This window comes from Crotalus tigris, unplaced genomic scaffold, assembly GCF_016545835.1.
Source record: "Crotalus tigris isolate CLP2741 ecotype Arizona unplaced genomic scaffold, ASM1654583v1 scf7180000020104.566533, whole genome shotgun sequence".
NCBI lineage: Eukaryota > Metazoa > Chordata > Lepidosauria > Squamata > Viperidae > Crotalus > Crotalus tigris.
The window spans coordinates 427,613-449,699 of NW_024097859.1; the positions used below are offsets into that span (position 1 = coordinate 427,613).

The window sequence follows — 22,087 nt, forward strand, 5'->3', positions numbered from 1 at the left end:
TCCCCTACGTCCTTTTAATTTAAAGTTCATTCAAAACTGTTCTTAGATTTACTCCAGGATACCCAAGCTGTCTGTAAGCTAAGCAGACATTCAGTCAGGAGTTGAAATATTTTATTTGAAGTATAAATGCGTGTAGCCCTTGAGATTGAATAGAATAGAGCTGGAAGGGACCATGGAGGTCTTCTAGTCCAGCCCCCTGCTCGAGCAGAAGAACCTATACCATCTCAGACAAGGGACTGTCCAGTCTCTTCTTAAAAATCTCCAGCGATGGAGCACCCACGATTTCTGGTGGCAAGCTGTTCCCCTGGTTAATTGTCCTCCCTGTCAGGAAGTTTCTCCTTAATTCCAGGTTGCTTCTCTCTTTGGTCAGTTTCCAGCCATTGTTTCTCGTCCTTCTCTCTGGTGCTTTGGAGAATAACCTGACCCCCTCTTCTTTGTGGCAGCCCCTCAAATACTAGAATGCTGCTATCATGTCACCCCTGTTTCTTCTTTTCTTTAGACTGGCCAGATGCAGTTCTGAGCTTTATTTGCCTTTGAGATTTAGCAATGTCGCCCCCAATGTTGGCTCTGGCTGTGAATCGGATAAGTACTTTGTTCCTCTTATCTCCTTCTAGAGACAGTTCAACCAATCTGGCTTCGCAGAGATGGCAGCCTTTGTGAAGGTCAACCGGTTGCTGGTTAACTATTAACTGTTCTTTTCCACTTATTGGCAGGAGAATCGGATAACAAGGTCTCGTTGTATTGTGACACTTAAAGCAGAACCCTCTTGAGAGCAGAGAGGGGAACAGCTGCTGCCAATCAACACCAACAGTTGCATTAGGCAGACTCCTGGACTCCTGACTTGCAATAAGCCATCGTGTATAGCCATCATGGGCTTGTAAACCATAGATTTATATCTCAGCTGGTTCCTAGAACGCAGCTTCCCTTCTGTGGGTTATTCAAGCATGACGGTTATACAGATGGTCCTCGGTTGATAACCACAATTGAAGCCAGAAGCAAGGCAGCTATAATTTTACGACCTTTTGGGACAGTTGTTAAGTGAATCGAGTTTTCCCTATTGACCTTGATCAGGGGTCCTCATCTCTACTCTTTTCTCTTATCTCCCTATCTGCCTGCTTGCCTCTATCTGTCTGTCTGCATCTGCCTATCTCTCTATCTGCCTATATCTCTATCTCGTCTGTCTGTCTGCCTGCCTGCCCATCCATCCCTCTCTCTCCAAACTGCCCACCTTTATTACTCTAATTCAGTGGTTCTCAACTTATGGGTCGGGACCCCATTTGGGGTCGAACGACCATTTCATGGGGGTCGCCAAACAAGGATGTCCGCCATTTTTTTCCCCTTTTCTTTGGCCACGCCCCTGGCACCCAGTGATGTATAAGTGGTTGGGGGTCACCACAACATGGGGAACTGTATTATGGGGTCGCGGCATTGGAAAGGTTGAGAACCACTGCCCTAATTAATTTACTGCATGTGCCCAACCTGGCCACCTGTAGATATTTATTTTATTTTTAAAATTTATAAATCGCCCCACTCCCGCAGGATTCCGGGCGGCTAACAATAAGAACACCATATAACATGACAAAAACAAACAGTACAATAACAGTCATCCAGGGGTCAGATTTTATAAACCCCAGGCCTGCCGGAAAAGCCAAGTCTTAAGCAGCTTGCGGAAAACCAACAGGGTGGGAGCGGTCCTAATCTCCGGGGGGAGCTGGTTCCAAGACGTGGGTGCCATCACAGAGAAAGCCCTCCTCCGCGGCCCCCCAAATGGCACTGCTTGGCCGACGGGGCCTGAAGGAGGCTCAGCCTGTGGGATCTAACCGGACGTAGGGAACTATGAGGTAGTAGGCGGTCTCACAAGTAGCCTGGCCCTGAGCCATATAGGGCTTTAAAGGTAATGACCAACACCTTGAATTGGACCCGGAGACTAATAGGCAACCAGTGCAGCTCACGGAGGATATGTGTAACGTGGGTGTATCGAGGAGTACCCACTATCACTCGCGCGGCTGCATTCTGGACCAACTGTAGTCTCCGAATACTTTTCAAGGGTAGCCCCATGTAGAGCGCGTTGCAGTAGTCTAGATGTTTTGGCTATGAAGTGGTGGGAATCCTGGGGAGGACCCAGCTGAAACTAAGGTTAACCTCTTATCAAGGTTAAGCAAGGGCCATTTTTAAAAGGCTTGCAAGTCTTCCTTTCGGCACCGATATGCTGTCCCCAAAGCTCAATCTTCCCATGCAGGACCGGAGGGTGCGTGGTTTTATGTCAGTGGTTCTCAACCTGTGGGTCGGGACCCCAGTTGGGGTCGAACGACCATTTCACGGGGGTCGCCAAACAACGCAGTCCGCCATTTTTTCCCCCTTTTCCTTAGCTGTGCTACTCCCTTTTATTCTATTGTCTTTTGAAAGCCAATAGAATAGACTCTCTTGAATAGAGTCTAATTCTATTGGCTTTCAAAAGCCAATAGGAATTGTCCAGGCTGTCTCTGCCCTGCTGAGCCCACCAAAAGTCCCATTCTGCAAACAGTTGAGTAGTCCTCGACTTACGACCGGTTGAGTAGTCCTCGACTTACGACCGGTTGGGGGTCGCGGCATTAAAAAGGTCGAGAACCACTGTTTTATGTGCTGCCTGCCTCCCGCGGATGGGGCTTTGCTTGTTTGTGTGGCCCAGTTGCTGGCATGCCGCGGCCCGGTTCCCAGACCAGGGGGTTGGGAAACCCTGTTCTCTTCGCTCGAACCTGGAGGCCTGGAAAGGAGCGGGGGTGGCTCCCAAAGGCCCCTCGCTTAGGGCCAGCAGATCCGGCAGAGGCGGTTTCCTCCTAAGGGAACTCCAGCTGGGACAAGATTTTCTGCCTAACCAAGATGGGCTGAATCCGTCAACAGGTTCCAGCTCTCTGCATCGGAAAGACCCCCGAGGCGAGGCCAGGGGCTTCGGGGAAGGCAGCTCTCTTCCCGGGAGGGTCAGCTGCCCTGAAAATTGCAATAATTTGAGTAACAATAATTCAGTGTTAGTGTTAAGGCAGGAGTCTGCAACCTTGACCCCTTTAAGACTTGTGGACTTCATCTCCCAGAATTCCTCAGCCAGCATAGCTGGCTGAGGAATTCTGGGAGATGAAGTCCACAAGTCTTAAAGGGGTCAAGGTTGCAGACCCCTGCTTTAAGGAGCGAGGCTGGGGCTACTCTGGCTGCAGGGCCAGCCAGCCCTGACCCCCCAGTCCTGTGTCCCAACAAGCCTCACAATCGCAGAACCGTCTGTTTAGCGACCGTTCAGTTAACAGCAGAGAACGTTTTTTGCACTTATGACCGTGGGCAGTCCCCGAAATTCAGACGCTCGGCAGCTGGCTCATACTTACGACGGTCGTCACATCCCATAGGGGAGGGGTGTCACGCCATCCCCTTTTGCGACCTGACAAGCAGTCCACGGAGGGGAAGCCAGGTCCGCTTAACGACCGTAAAGTGCAGTGATTCGCTTAATAACTCCGGCAAGAAAGGTCCCAAAACGGAGCACAACTCAAAAGCGTCTCGCTTACCGGCAGAAAGCTTTCGGCCTCCGTGGCGGTCGTTAAGTTGAGGGCTACAGGCACCTGAAATTTCCGTCGCTAAGCGAGACGGCGGCTTCAGTGAGTTGTGCCCCATTTTTTTCCCCTTCTCCAAATCTGTTAAGCGAATCTCTGCAGTTTTTTTTAACTTTTTATTTTAGACCAACAAAACAAAACAAAGCACAACAAACATTACACACATACACACATAATATATCCTTTTTTGTTAACAGCAATTTGTAAGAGTACTCTTCTATTCTTTACATTTCCCTCCTCTTTCTTCTTTGAAATATTTGTCCTTATTGCCCCATTGTTTCTTATTTACATTTTCCTTCTTTCATATTCTACTACTTACTAGGAATCCAACATTATTCATTGTAGTAACACTCATATTTTTTTTATAAGGCTCGACCAGAATTCCATCTAAGCATACAAATATTCTCATATTATTTAGTGCATATACTGTTTTTACTCTAATACTATTTCCAACATTAAAATTCACCCCTTTTCATCCAAGTATATTTATTTAATTTTATTTTTCTTTGACCTATATAATAATTCCTCCTTTCTTGTTTTATGCTAATATCGTGTGTAATGTTTCTAAATTTTACTTTCTCTAGTCATTTTCTATAATCCCATTTTATGTAAACTTCCTAAAGATACATCACATCTACATCCAATTTCCTTAGATTGTTAAACGTCTAAACTCTTTTACTTGATATATTTAATCCTTTTAATCCCTGCAGTTTTTAAGGGAGCAATGCGGTCGTTAAGCGAATCCATTGACTTTGCTGGTCAGAAAAGGTCGCAAAAGGGGATTGCGCGACACCCCGCCCCCGGGGACACTGCGACCATCACAAACACGGGTCGGATGCCGAGCGTCTAAATTTCGATCAAGTGATCCCGAGGGGAGGCTGCAATGGTCGTGCTAAAAACGGCCATTAAGTCACTTTTTTCAGTGCTGTTCTAACTGGGAACGGTCACTAAACGAGCGGATGTAAGTCGAGGCTTTCCTATGATGCCTCTTCCACCCCCATCCCTGTCTTCCCGCGTCAGCCGAGGAGGAGGAGGCCGTTTCTCTGACCAGGAGCCTCGTTTTATTGCCATGAGAGGCCCGTCCGATGAGCCAAATCTGAACGTTCTTCACCCACGGGGCAAGCAAGGGGGGCCAGCCCAGTGGCAGCCCCGGGACCCCCCAGCCGTGGCTTCTCCTGGGTGGAAATGGCACCCAGACCCCTTACTGGTACACAGTGAGCGCGCCGTCACGTGTCTGCCGTCCATGAAGAGCCGTCGGGAGGGGGGGGCGGGAGAGATTCCTATGCCAAGTGAAAACGTGACTCACAAGTGGCCCCATCCGCAGGGAGGGAAGGCATTCCGGCTGCCCCTCGTCCGGGAAACCCTCTGGGGGGGGCTGAGATGGGAAGGAGGGGGCTGCATGTCTGCCTCCAAGCGTCTGCCCCCCCCTCTGGCACGAGAGGGGGGGAGGGAGGGCTCTGGCCAGACCAGAGCAGCGTCCGAAGGGACCCGGGCTCACTCTTTCAGCTGGACGGAGAGCTTCAGCTGGACTTCACACAGGAAGGCGTCCATCAAGTCGTAGCCGGCCTCGGTGGCGATCCGGCCGATCACCTGGCCCTGGTGGCCAATCAGCATCTTCTGCAGGAGGAGCAGAGAAGAGCCTTCAAGTGCGCCCATCGCCCCTTTACCAGGACCCACCTGCCCTCCCTCCCTTTCCATCTCCTTCCTTCCCTTTCTGCCTCCCTCTCTCCTTCCTTCCTTCCTCTCCCACCTTCCTTCCTTCCTGTCTGCCTGCCACCTTCCTTTCTCCCTCCCTGTCCCCTTCCTTCCCTACCAGCTTCCTGCCTCCCATCTTCCTTCTTCCCTTCCTTCCTTCCTGTCTGCCACGTTCCTCTCTCCTGTCCCCTTTCGTCCTTCTGTCTCCTTCCTTCCTGCCCACCTGCCTCCCAGCTTCCTCCCTCCCTTTTTCTGTCCCCTCCCTTCCCATCTCCTTCCTCCCTGCCTCCCTCCCGTTCCTCCCTATGTCCCCTCCCTTCCTACTTGTTTCCTTCCTTTCTTCCTTGCTCCCTCCCTCTCCTTCAGCACCAGTGTAACTTCAGTCACTAAATGAATGGTCTTAAGTCAAGCACTAGCCTGCCTTTATTTTTGATGCGTTTTATATTATTTTTTAAAAATGCTTGTTTGTTTGTTTCCATTCTTTGGGAATTGCAAGACGCCGAGAGTCACTGACTGAGAAGGGCAGCTATAGAAATGGAATAAATAAATGCGTGATAATAATAATAATAATAGTCGGAAAGGATCTTGGAGGTCATCTAGTCCAACCCCCTGCTCAGGCAGGAAACCCTAGACCATTTCAGACAAATGGCCGTCCAGTCTCTTCTTAAAGACTTCCAGGGTTGGAGCATTCACCGCTTCTGGAGGCAGGTTGTTAATAATAATAATAATAAAGTTGGAAGGGACCTTGGAGGTCATCTAGTCCAACCCCCTGCTCAGGCAGGAATCCCTATACCATTCATAGACAAAGGGCTGTCCAGTCTCTTCTTAAAGACTTCCAGGGTTGGAGCATTCACCGCTTCTGGAGGCAGGTGGTTCCATGGGTTAATTATTCTCACTGTCAGGACTGTGCTGAAACGCATGCCCCCCTCCCCTCCCCCCCCCGCCAAGAGGGGAGGCCCCAGACCCAAAACACTCACCAGGTATCTCTCCTTCGGGACCAGCAAATGCTGCACAATCTGGAGCTCCCCGCCGGGACCCTCTTCCCATAGGGCTGTTTCCTGGAGGAGAGAAAAAGCCCACCGGAGATCCAGCACGGATCCGCCAGCCAGGAGGGGGCAAGGGTGGGACCCGGGTGCCGGGCTGGGCTCACCTGGGTCACGAGGTAGGGCACTTCGTGGGGCAGGTGTTCCAGGAGTCTGGCCCGGATGAGGTTCGCGCAGATCTCTTGCGGAGACTGGCTGGTCAGGACCTCACTGTGGTACTCCCAGGGACCGGGCTGGGCTTGCTTGAGGAGGTACTTCTGTGGGCGCAAAGGATCCTGGGTCGCACCTGCCGGAGTGGAGGGCTACCTGTACGGGGTTTCTAGACCATCCCTCCACCCCCACCCCGGCCGCCCAGAGGGCTGCAGAATGTCTCTGCCTGCTTCAGCATCTGGAAGTTTTTAAGAAGAGCCTGGACAGCCATTTGTCCAAAATGGTGTAGGGTTTCCTGCCTGAGCAGGGGGTTGGACTAGATGACCTCCAAGGTCCCTTCCAACTTTACTACTACTACTACTACTACTACTACTACTACTACATTATTATTATTATTATCATCATCATCATCATCATCATCATCATCATCATCATCATCATCATCTCTTCTCTGGACCGGCAGCATAGATCCACCTCGTCCTTGGCTTACGGACGCCTGTCAGCCCAACCTTTCCGTCGTTAGGCAAGACACTGGCTAAATCTTTCTCCTAGCCCAGAGGTGGCCAGCCTCGGCTACTTTAAGACTTGTGGACTTCAACTCCCAGAATCCCCCAAGGTTGTAAAAGTGGCCACGGTTGGAGCTGGCTGGGGGATTCTGGGAGATGAAGTCCACGAGCCTTTGAAGTGACCAAAGCTGGGGCACTCCTGGCCTAGGTACAGGGAAGCGACTTGAATAAGCGGCGAAAGATTTCAAGCCCAGCTAAGAAAGAGCAGCCCAGACGCCGTGACTCCACTCCCAAGCGGGCAGCCTGCGAGTGACAGAGCCCGGCCATTCCCCCCAATTTCCTCAAAAGCTGAACTATTTTCTGCTCTTTTCCCCACGCCCCCCACCCCTCCTTCTGTCTCCTCCTGGCGAGGCTGGGAAGGGATCATTTCAACCCAAGGTCCATGGAGATTCCCCGCCATCCAGGGCAGGATTGTCCCACGGGGGCTTCTCCACATGGCCACTTGAAACCCTTTCCCTTCTCATCTGAGAAGCTTCTTCAGAGTTAGTTCCTTCCTTCCTCTTTCCTTCCTTCCTTCCCTCCTTCCTCCCTCCCTTTTCTTCTTTCCTCCCTCCCTTCTCTCCTTCCCTCCTTCCTCCCTTTCCTTCCTTCCCTTCCTCCCTTTCCTTCCTTCCCTTCCTCCCTCCTTCCCTCTCTTCCTTCCTCCTTCTCCTTCCTTCCCTCCCTCCTTCTTTCCTTCCTCCCTCCTTCCCTCTCTCCTCCCTTCCTTCCTCTCTCCTCCCTCCCTCCCTTTCCTTCCTTCCTTCTTCCTCCCTTTCCTTCCTTCCTTCCCTTCTTTCTCCCTCCCTCTTTCCTTCTTTCCCTCCTTCCTCCCTCCCTCCCTCTCTCTTTCCTTCTTTCCCCCCTTCCTCTTTCCTTCTCTCCTTCTTTCCTTCCTTCCTTCCCTCCCTCCCTCCCTAACTTGTGGGTGCTCCATCACTGGAGGCTTTTAAGAAGAGATTGGACAGCCATTTGTCTGAAATGGTACAAGGTCTCCTATTCCAGCAGGGGGTTGGACTAGAAGACCTCCAAGGTCCCTTCCTACTCCTGGGATTCCGTCTCCTCTCTTCCCTTTCCTTCCCCCCCTGCCCCCCCTCTCTGCAGAACTCCTCGGTTCAGAAGTGAAAGGTTTTCAAAGGAAAAAAAAAACAACAGTCCAGTCCCTTTGGGGCGAGCATGGCAAACCCTTCCCGGGGGCTGGCCGGGACTCGAGGGCGGGGGCCACTCACGTGCCTTCAGCGTGTCCACCTCCTCCTCTTGCAACGCAGCCAGCATGAAGATCTCCCGGAAGCCCGGCCAGCCTTTCTGGCCCTTGGGGCTCTCCGGGGTGCCGCTCTCCATGCCTGGGACCTTCTCCAGGGCCTCTGCGGGGGGGCTCTGGGCCCTCTTGGGGGGCCGGTACAGAGACCTGGTTCCCAGCTTCTTCCCTCCAAAGGCGCCTTCGGTGAGCTCGACCACCAGCTCCAAGAGAACGCCCTTCTGCTTCACCAGATCCACCTGACCCCGGAAAGGAGAAAGGAAATCAAGTCAGCTGCTTGATGTAAAGAAGAAGTTCAGACGCTGGAAAGAGTGCAGAGAAGAGCAACAAAGATGATTTTAGGGGACTGGAGGCTAAAACATATAAGGAACGGTTGCTGGAATTGGGTCTGTCTAGTTTAATGAAGAGAAGGATGAGGGGGGACATGATAGCAGCCTTCCAGTATCTCAGGGGCTGCCCCAAAGAAGAGGGAGTCAAGCTATTTTCCAAGGCGCCTGAAGGCAGGACAAGAAGCAACAGGTGGAAACTCATCAAGGAGAGAAGCAACCTGGAACTAAGGAGAAACTTCCTGATAGTTGGAACAATTAACCAGTGGAACCACCTGCCTCCAGAAGCAGTGAATGCTCCAACACTGGGAGTTTTTAAGAAGAGACTGGACAGCCATTTGTCCGAAATGGTGTAGGGTTCCTGCCTGAGCAGGGGGTTGGACTAGTTGACCTCCAAGGTCCCTTCCAACTTTATTATTATTATTAATATAAAATCTGAACTCTTAACGGGAAGATTACAAATGTGTATCTATCTTTTTTTTTATTTCATTTGTCGCCACCAGGAAATCAGTGAAATGTCCGTTACAGCCAGTCCTCAATTTTGAGGTCTCATAGTCCATCGCCTTGTTCAAGCAGGAGACCCTAGAGCAGGGGTCAAACTGCCGGCCCATGGGCCGTATGCCTTATGAGGAAATCGCGCCCACCCCATTGCCAGCAATGGGGAAAACGTTTCGATACGTCGCATGACGTCACGAGTTTTAGCTTAGTGAAAAAAACAAACAAAAAAACCCAATAAATTGTTCTGTGTGAACCAAGGTCATTGCTGCCTGAGTTTTGGCGGTCTGAAACTTTCGTTAGGAAGCCTGCCAAAGTACTTTATTGTGGTAATAATAATAATGGAAAAATGTTTTATAGATGGCACCTTGATCCACAAAAAATGTCTTTTATGTACCCTGACTTACAACCTAAATGTTGGAGATGTGGTTGTATGGACGCTACTTATTATCATATTTGGTGGTCGTGCAGAGAGATAAAAGCATTCTGGATTAAGATATGGTGGAATATCCAGAGAATTTTTAAAAGGAGGGTAAAATTTACTCCACAATTATTTTTGTTAGGTATAGTTATTGATTGTGATACAAAGGAGGTTATATCGATGTTAAATTTGATTACAGCTGCGAGGCTGTTAGTAGGACAATATTGGAAGAAGGAATCTTTGCCTACATTGCAGGAATGGTTTCTTAAAGTGTCTCATTTGGCGGAAATGGCAAAGATTTCGGCTTTCTTAAAGGGTCAAACGCACGAGAAATTTCTTGCTGTTTGGGATAAATGGATAAAATTCATACAATTTAAATTTGATATAAAAAATACTATATAGTTTTTTCATAATTTTTAACTCTATATATATATATATTTTCTATTTTATATTCTCTTTTTTTATAAATATAAATTTTTTTAACTTTTTTTTAATTAAGCCTATATTCTGCTCTGGGAGGCCCTGGGGGGGGGAAGGGGGGGTTTGGGTAGGGGTGGGGGAAGGGGGTTTTTGTTGGGTAATGTTTGTTTTTATTTGTATATGTTGTTTTTTGTTTTTGTATTGTCTTTTATTTTCTGTACAATTTATAAAACTTTTTAATAAAATAATAATAATAATAATAATAATAATAATAATAATAATAATAATAATAATAATGGAAAAACATCAGCTGTATGGAAAAACATCATCTGAAATAGAATCGCTGCTCAACACTGTCCGTATATATAGCCAAGATATTGTAATGGAGTTTGGTTTGGACAAATGTGCCACACTTACTATCAAACAAGGAAATATAATGAAAACTGAAGGAATCAAGATGCCCCACAAAAATAACATTAAGAGTCTGGATGAGGAAGAGTACTACAAATACTTGGGTATCCTTCAAGCTGACAACATCAAGCACACTGAAGTCAAGAAAAAGATTAGAGGTGAATACATCAAGAGAGTGAAAAAGATCTTAAAATCCAAACTCAATGTAAAATTTATAAAACTTTCAATAAAAAAAAAAAAAAAAAATCCAAACTCAATGGAGGAAATACCATAAAGGCAATCAACACCTGGGCAATTCCAGTCATTAGGTACACAGCTGGAATAGTGGACTGGACTCAAGCAGAACTAAAAGCAATGGATAGGCAGACCAGAAAAATAATGACAATGAATCATGCCCTTCATCCACGCAGTGACATTGATAGACTTTATCTACCAAGGCAACTAGGTGGGCGTGGAATGCTACAAGTACATCAGATGGTTGAAGAAGAAAAAATGGCTTGGAAGAATATCTGAAGAACAATGATGAAGATGCACTGAAATTAGTATATCAGGAAGGCTTACTGACTACTGGAGAGACCAAACTGGCCTACAAGAAAGACCAATGAAGAACAGAATAGAGGCATGGGAAGACAAAGCACTACATGGCCAATACATGAAAAAAATAGCTGGGAAAGCAGATAATAAGAAAACCTGGCAAGGGCTAAGAGCAGGAAAATTGAAGAAAGAGACCGAGGGACTAATTCTGGCTGCACAAGACCAAGCCTTAAGGACAAATGCATATAAAGTCAAAATTGAGAAGACAGCAACAGACAATAAGTGCCGCCTATGCAAAGAAGCTGAAGAAACAGTGGACCACTTGGTAAGCTGTTGCAAGAAGATTGCACAGACTGACTACAAGCAGCGGCATGACAAAGTAGCAACAATGGTGCATTGGAAGATCTGCAAACAATATCACTTGCCTGTAAGCAAAAACTGGTGGGATCATAAAATAGAGAAAGTCATAGAAAATGATAAAATTAAACTGCTCTGGGACTTCAGAATTCAAACAGACAAGCACCTGCAACATAACACCCCAGACTTAACAATTGTCGATAAGAAAGACAAACAAGTCTGGAGAGTGGACGTGGCAGTGCCTGGAGATAGCAGAATAGAAGAGAAAGAACTGGAGAAGATAACAAAATACAAAGACCTACAAATAGAAATAGAAAGACTGTGGCAAAAGCAAGCAAGGGTAGTACCAATAGTAATAGGCTCCTTGGGTGCAATCCCAAAACAACTGGAGCACCATTTGAACACCATTGGCATTGACAAATTCGCTATTAATCAATTGCAAAAGGCGGCCTTACTAGGAACTGCTTCCATCCTGCGACGATACCTGTAATACCATCAAACATCCACATCTGCCTATCCCAGGTCCTGGGTAAGGACTCGATAGGTAGACAAAATGCCAAATCCAGTCTGAACATCTGGCTGACTTTGTGAGTAATAATAATAATAATAATAATAATAATGATGATGATGATGATGATGTTGGAAGGGACCTTGGAGGTCATCTAGTCCAACCCCCTGCTCAGGCAGGAGACCCTAGACCATTTCAGACAAAGGGCTATCCAGTCTCTTCTTAAAAACTTCCAGTGTTGGGAGCATTCATTTGGACATGTCTGCCCTAGAGCATTTCAGACAAATGAAATGGAAAACCTCCAGTGATGGGGCAATCACAACTTCCTGAGGCAGGCTGTTCCACTGGATAACTGTCCTGACTGTCCCCAGGAGCCAAAGAGGCCTGAAAGACCCACCTACCCCAGAGAGGAACCGAAAGGAGAGGGCACAGCCAAACTCACCTTGTTCAGGACAAGGAGGCTGGGCACCTGCGGAAACTGCTTCAGGCAGCGTAGCACCTGTGGGTGGAGCTGGTGCCGGGTGTGGCGGTCCGAGACATCCACGAGGACCAGCACTTTGAGAAAAAAAGGAGGAGGAAATGAACTTGGCACCAGCCATTTTTCCCCTGTGAGTGCAAACCGAAATTCAGGGGGATCCGTGGCCCAACAGCCCGTGGCAGCCCTGCCACCCTCAGCTCATCACCGTGGCAGAGCCAGGCAATGGCATCCGGTGAAGGCAGGCCGAACCCTCACCTAAATCTGCATCGTTCAAGCTGTCGAACGGGTCAGACAGCATGGATTTTTCCAGGTTGTGTCTGAAATGGAAGACGGTCGGTCATAATGTGAATACTTCCCTCCCTCCACAAACACACACACGAGACCCATTGTCTACAGCAGAGAGGTCCAACCCTGGTAACTTCAGACGTGGGGACTTCCATGCTGGCTGGGGGATTCTGGGAGTGGAAATCCTCTCAAAGCAGGCTGGCTGGGGGATTCCGGGAGAGGAAGTCCACCCCTCTTAAAGCAGGCTGGCTGGAGGATTCTGGGAGTGGAAGCCCACCCCTCTTAAAGCAGGCTGGCTGGGGAATTCTGGGAGTGGAAGCCCACCCCTCTTAAAGCAGGCTGGCTGGGGGATTCTGGGAGTGGAAGTCCTCCCCTCTTAAAGCAGGCTGGCTGGGGGATTCTGGGAGTGGAAGTCCTCCCCTGTTAAAGCAGGCTGGCTGGGGGATTCTGGGAGTGGATGCCCTCTCCTCTTAAAGCAGGCTGGCTGGGGGATTCTGGGAGTGGATGCCCTCCCCTATTAAAGGAGGCTGGCTGGGGGATTCTGGGAGTGGAAGTCCTCCCCTGTTAAAGCAGGCTGGCTGGGGGATTCTGGGAGTGGATGCCCTCTCCTCTTAAAGCAGGCTGGCTGGGGGATTCTGGGAGTGGATGCCCTCCCCTCTTAAAGGAGGCTGGCTAGGGGATTCTGGGAGTGGAAGTCCTCCCCTGTTAAAGCAGGCTGGCTAGGGGATTCTGGGAGTGGATGCCCTCTCCTCTTAAAGCAGGCTGGCTGGGGGATTCTGGGAGTGGATGTCCACAAGTCTTCATGTTGCCAAGGTAGGACACCCCCATTCTAGACCCCACCCTACCTTTTGCCTTTGGCAGCGGTGGTGAGGCCAGGGGTATCCAGGATAATCTAGGGAGAGAAGAGGAATTTAAGCACATTCAAATCAGGACAGTTATCTTCCTGACTTTTGCCATGTGCAGAAAGGAAATTAAGACAACAAACTTGTTAGATAACCGTCTATCCAGGGTGCTTTGAGCTGCCACACTGATTGCCCTCCAGACACAGGGACACTCCGGGCAGTAAAACCATTTCGTACAAATTGAAGGTTGTGTTTTGATCAGGAGCATCATCTCTTCTCAAAGAATCAGGGAGGAAAAAAAGGGAAGGATCCAATGTGATCTTTTAGATCAGGGGTCTTCCAACTTGGCCCTTTGATGACTGGTGGCCTTCAACTCCCAGAATTTCTCAGCCAGGCATGCCTGGCTGAGGAATTCTGGGAGCTGAAGTCCACCAGTCATCAAAGGGCCAAGTTGGAAGACCCGTCCTAAAGCATGCCTGGCTGAGGAATTCTGGGAGTTGAAGTCCACCAGTCATCAAAGGGCCAAGCTGGAAGACCCCTGTCTTAAAGCCTCCTGGCTGAGGAATTCTGGGAGTTGAAATCCATAAATCATCAAAGGGCCAAGCTGGAAGACCCCTGCTTTAGATACCTAAAAAGTCTCTTTTTTCAGCATCCGAAACTGCCTCCCTTGGTATTCTATTCTATTCCTATATTCTATATTCTGTCTTTCTATTATATTATATTTCGATATTCTATTCTGTTCTGTTCTATATTCAATTGGTTAGGGACAATTTGTCATGAACCTGCTGCTGTTCCCGCCAACCGAAAGTAAGAATAAGCCTCACGGGAACCATGCTCCACCTCCCAATCCTGAAAGAAAAAGTTAAGCCTCATGGTTACGACTACTCACCAGCTGCGTGTCCGCGGCTGTGATGACGCCCTGAGCGTTGCACCGCGTTGTGTGCACCTTGCTGGAGACCGGCAGGACCTGTCAAGGAAAGCAACTCAGAATGTTTTACAGGGAGTCCTGGACTTACAACGCTTCATTTAGCGACCGCCCAGTGACAAAGGCACAGGAAAAAAGTTGACGTAGGACCATTTTTCACACTTTGCGACCGCTGCAGCATCCCCGTGGTCACGTGATCCAAACTCAAGACGCATGGGAACGGACTCGTGCCTACGACGGTCGCAGTGTCCGCGGGTCACGTGATCCCCTTTTGCGACCTTCCGACAAACAAAGTCAAAGAGGGGGAAGCCACAACCGGGTGACTGACTTACCAAGTGCAGGCTATTCACTTCACAACTGTGGCGAGAAACGGGGCAAAACTCACTTAACGGATGTCTCGCTTAACAACAGAAGCTTTGGGCTCAATTGCGGTCGTAAGTCGAGGTCTACCTATACATCGTTAAGACCTGAAGAGCAGCATTTATTCTTACTGTAGTCCTCAACGTACGGCAAACGGGAGCATTTTCGTTATGGAGCAAGGTGGGTTAGAGGCTAACCACCATTGTGGCCAGGGCCGTTAAGCGAATCACAGCCTCGCTAAGCGAATCCGGCTTCCCCAACCGACTTTGCTCGTCCGAGGTTAGCGGCGAAGGTCACGACTGACCGTGGAGACGCTGCCCCAGTTGTTCAGCGAGAGGGACGGCTGTCCCTTTTTTCCAAGCCCCGTGCCGTGCCCTTACCTTCCGTCCCAGCAGCTGGTTCGACAGGGTGGACTTGCCAGCGTTAGGGGCCCCGATAACGGCCACTCTCAAGACTTTGGGGTTCCTCGGCTGATCAGGGCGGTGGGACAGCAAGGACTCATGCTCCCCTGCAGGAAGAGTGTAAAGGTTCAGCGGGCCGCTGTGAGGGATGCCGGCAAGTGGCGTTCAAAACTCAGGAGGAATAGAACAGAATAGAGAATGAATAGAATAGAATAGAGGAATAGAATAGAATAACAACATAGAATAGAATAGAATAGGACAGAACAGAATAGAGAATGAACAGAATAGAGAATGAATAGAATAGAGGAATAGAAAGGAATAGAATAGAATAACAACATAGAGTAGAATAGAATAGAACAGAATAGAGAATGAATAGAATAGAATAAGGAATAGAAAGGAATAGAATAGAACAGAACAGAGAATGAATAGAATAGAATAGAATAAAGGAATAGAATAGGAATAGAATAGAATAACATAGAATAGAATAGAACAGAACAGAATAGAGAATGAATAGAATAGAATAGAATAGAATAGAATAGAGGAATAGAATAGGAATAGAATAGAATAACAACATAGAATAGAATAGAACAGAACAGAATAGAGAATGAACAGAATAGAGAATGAATAGAATAGAATAGAGGAATAGAAAGGAATAGAATAGGAATAGAATAGAATAACAACATAGAGTAGAATAGAATAGAACAGAGAATGAATAGAATAGAATAAGGAATAGAATAGGAATAGAATAGAACAGAATAGAGAATGAATAGAATAGAATAGAACTGGAAGTTTTTAAGAAGAGACTGGACAGCCATTTGTCCGAAATGGTGTAGGGTTTCCTGCCCGAGCAGGGGGTTGGACTAGATGACCTCCAAGGTCCCTTCCAACTTTACTACTATTATTATTATTATAACAACATAGAATAGAATAGAACAGAACAGAATAGAGAATGAACAGAATAGAGAATGAATAGAATAGAATAGAGGAATAGAAAGGAATAGAATAGGAATAGAATAGAATAACAACATAGAATAGAATAGAACAGAACAGAATAGAGAATGAACAGAATAGAGAATGAATAGAATAGAATAGAATAGAGGAATAGAAAGGAATAGAATAGAATAACAACATAGAATAGAATAGAACAGAACAGAATAGAGAATGAATAGAATAGAATAGAGGAATAGAAAGGAATAGAATAGGAATAGAATAGAATAACAACATAGAATAGAATAGAACAGAACAGAACAGAGAATGAATAGAATAGAATAGAATTACGGAATGGAATGGAATAGAATAATAGAATAACAACTTTATTATCAGTTGAAATGTACACTCATCGGCATACATTAAAATGAAATTTCATGGCATACGCCTCTCAAAGGGTCACCACCTTCAATATGCACCACATAAACGTGACAAAAATAAATGCATAAATATTTACATGCCCTAAATATCGTGCCTTTCCCCTGCACCCCACCCAGTCCAGAGAAGCACATCTTTATATATTTATATCCCACCGTTATTTGTACAAGTATCTCAAAGCAGCCAACCTATTTCAACACGTCTCCCTCCTCCTATTCTCCCAAGAACCACCCTGTGAAGTGGGCTGGCCTGAGGGAGGGGGACTGGCCCAAAACCACCCAGCCACTTTCATCCATAAGGCAGGACTAGAACTGGAACTCACCGTCTCCTGGTTTGTAATCTGGTGCCTTTTGCCACTAAGCCAAACTGGCCGTTTATTTACTTATTAAATTTCCTAAGTGACCTAAATGACTCTGGGCAGTTTACAACATAACTTTATAATAACTATGATATATATAATAACTATTATATATATGTGTATGCATGTGTGTACACACAAACACATACACACACAAGAGTGCAGAATAACAGAGCTGGGACCTTGGAGGTCATCTAGTCCAACCTCTTGCTTGAGCAGGAGACCCTATACCATTTCAGACAAATGGCTGTCCAGTCTCTTCTTAAAGAGTGAATCAAGGCAGTTGTGAAAGGACTCTGGCTTTCTCCCTTGACTCTGCTCCTCAGAAGGTTGTAAAAGGGAGGGGGGTCACATGACCCCAGGATGCTGCCACCGTCACAAATGTGAGTCAGTTGCCGAGAGTCCGAATTTTGATCACGTGACCCTAGGGATGCTGTAAAGGTCACAAGTGTGAAAATTGGTCGTAAGTCACTTTTTACAGTGCCGTTGTGACTTCGGTCACTAAATGAACTATTGTTAGTTGAGGACCACCTGTACAGAAATGGGGGGGGGAGTCATTAAGTGTGAAAAACGGTCATAAGTTCCTTTTCTGACCAGCCATACTCAGCGTGTAGTCCTTAATGGAACCGCATCTACATGGAGGGAAGTGTGTAGTGGGGTGCCCCAGGGCTCTGTTCTGGGCCCAGTGCTCTTCAACATCTTCATCAACGATTTGGACAAGGGGATAGATGGGGAACTCATCAAATTTGCAGACGACACCAAGCTGGCAGAAATAGCCAACACTCCAGAAGACAGGCTTAGGATACAGAAGGATCTGGGCAGACTTGAACACTGGGCGCTATCTAACAAAATGAAATTCAATGGTGAAAAAAGCAAGGTCCTACATTTAGGCAAGAAAAACCAAATGTACAGGTATAGTATAGGGGGTACCTTGCTCAATAGTAGTAACTGTGAGAGGGACCTTGGAATCCTACTGGACAATCATTTAAATATGAGCCAGCAGTGTGCTGCAGCTGCCAAAAAGGCCAACACAGTGCTGGGCTGCATTAACAGAATCAAGATCACATGAAGTGTTAATACCACTTTATAAAGCCTTGGTAAGGCCACACTTGGAATACGGCATCCAGTTTTGGTCACCACGATGTAAAAAAGATGCTGAGGCTCTAGAACAGTGGTTCTCAACCTGTGGGTCGGGACCCCATTTGGGGTCGAACGATGGGGGTCGCCAAACAACGCAGTCCGCCATTTTTTTCCCCTTTTCCTTAGCCTTGCTACTCCCTTTTATTCTATTGGCTTTTGAAAGCCAATATAATAGACTCTCTTGAATAGAGTCTAATTCTATTGGCTTTCAAAAGCCAAAAGGAATTGTCCAGGCTGTCTCTGCCCTGCTGAGCCCGCCAAAAGTCCCATTCTGCCAACGGTGCTGCACCAGTTGAGTAGTCCTCGACTTACGACCGGTTGAGTAGTCCTCGACTTACGACCAGTTGGGGGGGGGTCGCGACATTAAAAAGGTTGAGAACCACTGGTCTAGAAAGAGTGCAGAGAAGAGCAACAAAGATGATTAGGGGACTGGAGACTAAAACATATGAGGAACGGTTGCTGGAATTGGGCATGTCTAGTTTAAGGAAGAGAAGGACGAGGGGGGACAGGATAGCAGTGTTCCAATATCTCAGGGGCTGCCCCAAAGAAGAGGCAGTCAAGCTAGTCTCCAAAGCCCCTGAAGTCAGGACAAGAAGCAGTGGATGGAAACCAATCAAGGAGAGAAGCAACCTGGAACTAAGGAGAAACTGCCTGACAATGAGAACAATTAACTCGTGGAACTCCTTGCCTCCAGAAGCGGTGAATGCTCCAACACTGGAAGTTCTTAAGAAGAGACTGGACAGCCCTTTGTCCGAAATGGTGTAGGGTTCCTGCCTGAGCAGGGCGTTGGACTAGATGACCTCCAAGGTCCCTTCCAACTTTATTATTATTTAGTGCTGTTGCAACTTCAAACGGTCATTGAACGAAAGGTCGTAAATCGAAGACCACCTGCACGAAGACGGACCGGGCAAACCCCAGAGACGTCTGCATTGGGGACCCCCTTGCGGGCACGTGTCGCCCCCCCCCCAGGCGCGAGGCCTACCCGGAAAGGCGGGGGCGGGAGGGGCGGCCGGCCCCCCCAGCGACGGCTCCGCTTCTCCCGAGGCGATCCCGGCCAGGTGATCCAGCGCGGAGTCCCCGAGGCTCTGCGGGCGGCCCGGCCCGGCCCAGAGGGGCTGCGGAGGGTCAGGGCGGCTGCAGGTCCGGCCTCCCTCCTCCTCCTCCCTCTTTCCACCGCGTGGCCGCGAGTTCCGCAGGCTCAGAGCGCGGGCCGAGGCCTGCTCCAGGGCAGGGGAGGCGCCCGAGAGGAGCCGGACCCGACGCGCGGCCAGGCCCAAGACCCGCAGGCCCAGGGACACCGCCGCCGCCGCCGCCGTCGTCATGGTGACCCGGCGCCTCACGAAGCGCGCTCGCTCGCGCCCGCCGCCATCTTGGCCCTCGCCTCGCGAAAGGCCTTGTGGGAGGAGCGCGAGGGGAGCCACCGCAGAGGCGAGCGGCGGCTAGAGCGGCCCGGGAAACCGCGCAGGCGTCTTGGACGGCGCCGAGAGGGGCGGGGCCAGGCGGGGCGGGGCCTCGGAGGGTCGAGGAGAGACGGCGCCACTTTTCCCTTCTTTTGTGCGCTTCCATTGCGCAACCCTTCTCCGAGCATGCGCAGAAGGCCTGCTCGACCTGGGAACGCGCGTGCAGAGACTCACGTGGTGGGGAGGCGAGCGGAGACACAGTTCCTCTGGGCATACGAAGAGTGCCTTTGCGTTCCAGACCCTTTGGAGCTGGGCGGGTGAATTTTGTTTGCTTGCTGCAAGCGCCTGAAAGGCTTCCAGCGGTCTCTACAGCCCCGCTCTCCCACCCCTCACCCGTCTGCCCTCCAGGTCCCCGGAGCATACGCAGAGTGGCTTTGCTTTCCGGCCCTTTCGCCTCCGTGGAGCTGAGCGGCTCTATTTTGTTTCCTTCGTGCCAGTGTTTCAAGGGCTTGAGTGGTCTCCTTTGCTCTCCAGTTCCTCTGAGCATGCACAAAGTGCCTTTTGAGTGCCACCCTGTTAACATCTCCCTTTTCTGCCCTGACCTGTTTCCTTCGTGCAAGTGTTTCAAGGGCCTTGAGCGTTCTCTGGAGCCGCCTCTGCCCTCCGGTTCCTCTGAGCATATGCAAAGTGCTTTACTCGAAGGAGCAGCAGCCTCAACGGCCTCTCTTCTAGGGCTCTGCCACCAGCCCCCCACCCAGCAGGGGGGCACCCAGGACGTGTGGGACCCCTATAGGGGAGAGAACTGGGCTGCCCCCAATACCCTCTGCTGAGTGGGGTACAACTGCCCCTCCTCCCTGCACCATAAACACAAGCGAAGCGCCCCAAGGAGACGTATTGGGGTCTCCTGTGGGGTGGTCCCTCCTGCCTCCTCGGGACACCCTGCCTGATAGGGAACCCCGAATTTTCCAGGCCAGCAGAGGAAGCTGAGCAGGACCCCAATCCCCCTCCCTCCCCGATAAAATTCCCAATAAACCTTTTTCAACCTTCACCAAAAGTCCTGGCGTCTGTCTTGAACTTCTTCCGTCTCTGTCTTGCAAATTCTAAATTAAGTGTCCGTACGCAGATTAATGGAAACTACCCCCCCCATACTGGGTGGGTGACTGTCCCCCTTTGCCCACCCATCCCAGTCCCATCCCACCGAGGCAGGCTCAAGAGGGACGGTCCCCAGCTGGCCTTTTGACCAACCCAAAACCTTGCTTGGACTGATCGTTTCCCACAACCCTTAAGAATAAGAGGCAGCAGAGTCAAGAGGACCAGGGCCACAGCTTTATTTTCCACACAGGATGATGGGCTACGGTGTCCTTGTGAGGTCAGACGGCATCTTCTAGCTTTTGGGGTGATGGAAAGAAGCTGGTGGGCGAGGGCAGAAGAACCCTTACCATTACTAAACTCAGTAATGGTAACGGTTTCGCTGACACGCCACGAGGTCGGCCTTCCAAGACGTTGGCAGAGCGGTTGTGTTGCAGGTCAGAGTGTAGCCCCTTCCCCTTGTCTGCATCTCTGCTTTCTTGGGGTCTCTCTCTCTCTCTCTCTCACACACACACACACACACCCTCCGTGCATGAAACATAGCTGCTCCCTGGGATAAGATGAGCCTAGTTTACATCACTCAAAAATGCTTAAAGCTTTCATCTTGCTATAAGACTGGGGATAGCAGGGGGTTGGACTAGAGGATCTCTGAGGTCCCTCCCAATTCTTGTTATCCTGCTCTTCTGCTTGTTATTCTGCTTATTCTCTTATTCTGTGACTCTGTTAGCAAGATGGGCTGCATATAAATGATCAAACAACACCAGCCTAGTCCCGGATCCTTGGAAAGGACCGGATAGGTAGATAAAATAGGCAAATCCAGGCTAAACATCTGTCTACCCCAGGTCCTTAAGAAGGATGGGATAAGTGAGTGCTCCATCCCTGGAGGTTTTTAAGAAGAGACTGGATAGTCACTTATCTGAAATGGTATAGGTTCCCCTGCTTGAGCAGCAGGCTGGACTAGAAGACCTCCAAGGTCCCTCCCAGATTCTATTCTATTCCATTCCATTCCATTCTATATTCCATTCTATTCTATATTCTATTCCATTCTATATTCTATTCTATTCCATTCTATTCTATTCTATACTTTTTCCTTATTCTATTCCATTCCATTCCATTCCATTCTATTCTATTCTATTCTATTCTATTCTATTCTATTCTATTCTATTCTATTCTATATTTTTTCCTTATTCTATTCTATTCTATTCTATTCTATTCTATTCTATTCTATTCTATTCTATTCTATTCTATACTTTTTCCTTATTCTATTCTATTCTATTCTATTCTATTCTATTCTATTCTATTCTATTCTATTCTATTCTATTCTAAAATTGGCAAACTTATTTGTGTTTCATATTTCTTAACTGCCCTCAGATCCAGGCGAAACATCTGGCTGATGTGCTACCAACCATAATAACCTTAACTCAGAGTCGGGCAACTGTGTCCCCTTGACGACCTGTGGACTTCAACTCCCAGAATTCCTGAGCCAGCCAATATGGCTGGCTCAGGAATTCTGGGAGTTGAAGTCCACAGGTCATCAAGGGGACACCGTTGCCTATTCCTGCCTTAGGACACGCTTAGGAGTCCTGTCAGCTCCCTGGCATTTAAAAGGGAAATTGATAGGAAACATGCAACGCATCTGGTCTGCAAAAAAGAATAAAAGATAGAAAAATCCCATTTCCCCAGCCTTCTAATCCATATTAAGGAACAAG

The 22,087-nt window shown here is 48.5% G+C and overlaps 2 protein-coding genes across 5 annotated transcripts in view; both read right to left on the minus strand.

Annotated features, from left to right (window-relative positions):
• Positions 1 to 5,170, minus strand: part of FAM222B (family with sequence similarity 222 member B) — a 21,171-nt gene extending 16,001 nt beyond the window's left edge. The window contains exon 1 of the mRNA XM_039365508.1: positions 5,071 to 5,170. The gene's annotated coding sequence lies outside the window, so the exon portion shown is untranslated. The remainder of the gene's footprint in view (positions 1 to 5,070) is intronic.
• On the minus strand, positions 4,611 to 19,289 carry ERAL1 (Era like 12S mitochondrial rRNA chaperone 1). 4 transcript variants are annotated; one of them, XM_039365510.1, is made up of 11 exons: positions 18,872 to 19,289; positions 15,006 to 15,133; positions 14,230 to 14,307; positions 13,344 to 13,390; positions 12,469 to 12,530; positions 12,178 to 12,290; positions 8,235 to 8,502; positions 6,418 to 6,596; positions 6,245 to 6,325; positions 5,071 to 5,189; positions 4,611 to 4,852 (listed from the first exon to the last, which is right to left on the minus strand). In XM_039365510.1, the coding sequence occupies exons 1-11, from the start codon at positions 19,209 to 19,211 to the stop codon at positions 4,774 to 4,776; spliced, it is 1,494 nt and encodes a 497-aa protein (XP_039221444.1). In that variant the 5' UTR covers positions 19,212 to 19,289; the 3' UTR covers positions 4,611 to 4,773. The 4 variants fall into 4 exon arrangements, with proteins under 4 accessions (XP_039221444.1, XP_039221445.1, XP_039221446.1 ...); XM_039365511.1 differs by having other exon boundaries at positions 6,418 to 6,567; positions 8,239 to 8,502; positions 18,872 to 19,288; XM_039365512.1 differs by having other exon boundaries at positions 4,611 to 5,189; positions 6,418 to 6,567; positions 8,239 to 8,502; positions 18,872 to 19,288.
• Between the last annotated feature and the right edge of the window lie 2,798 nt (positions 19,290 to 22,087).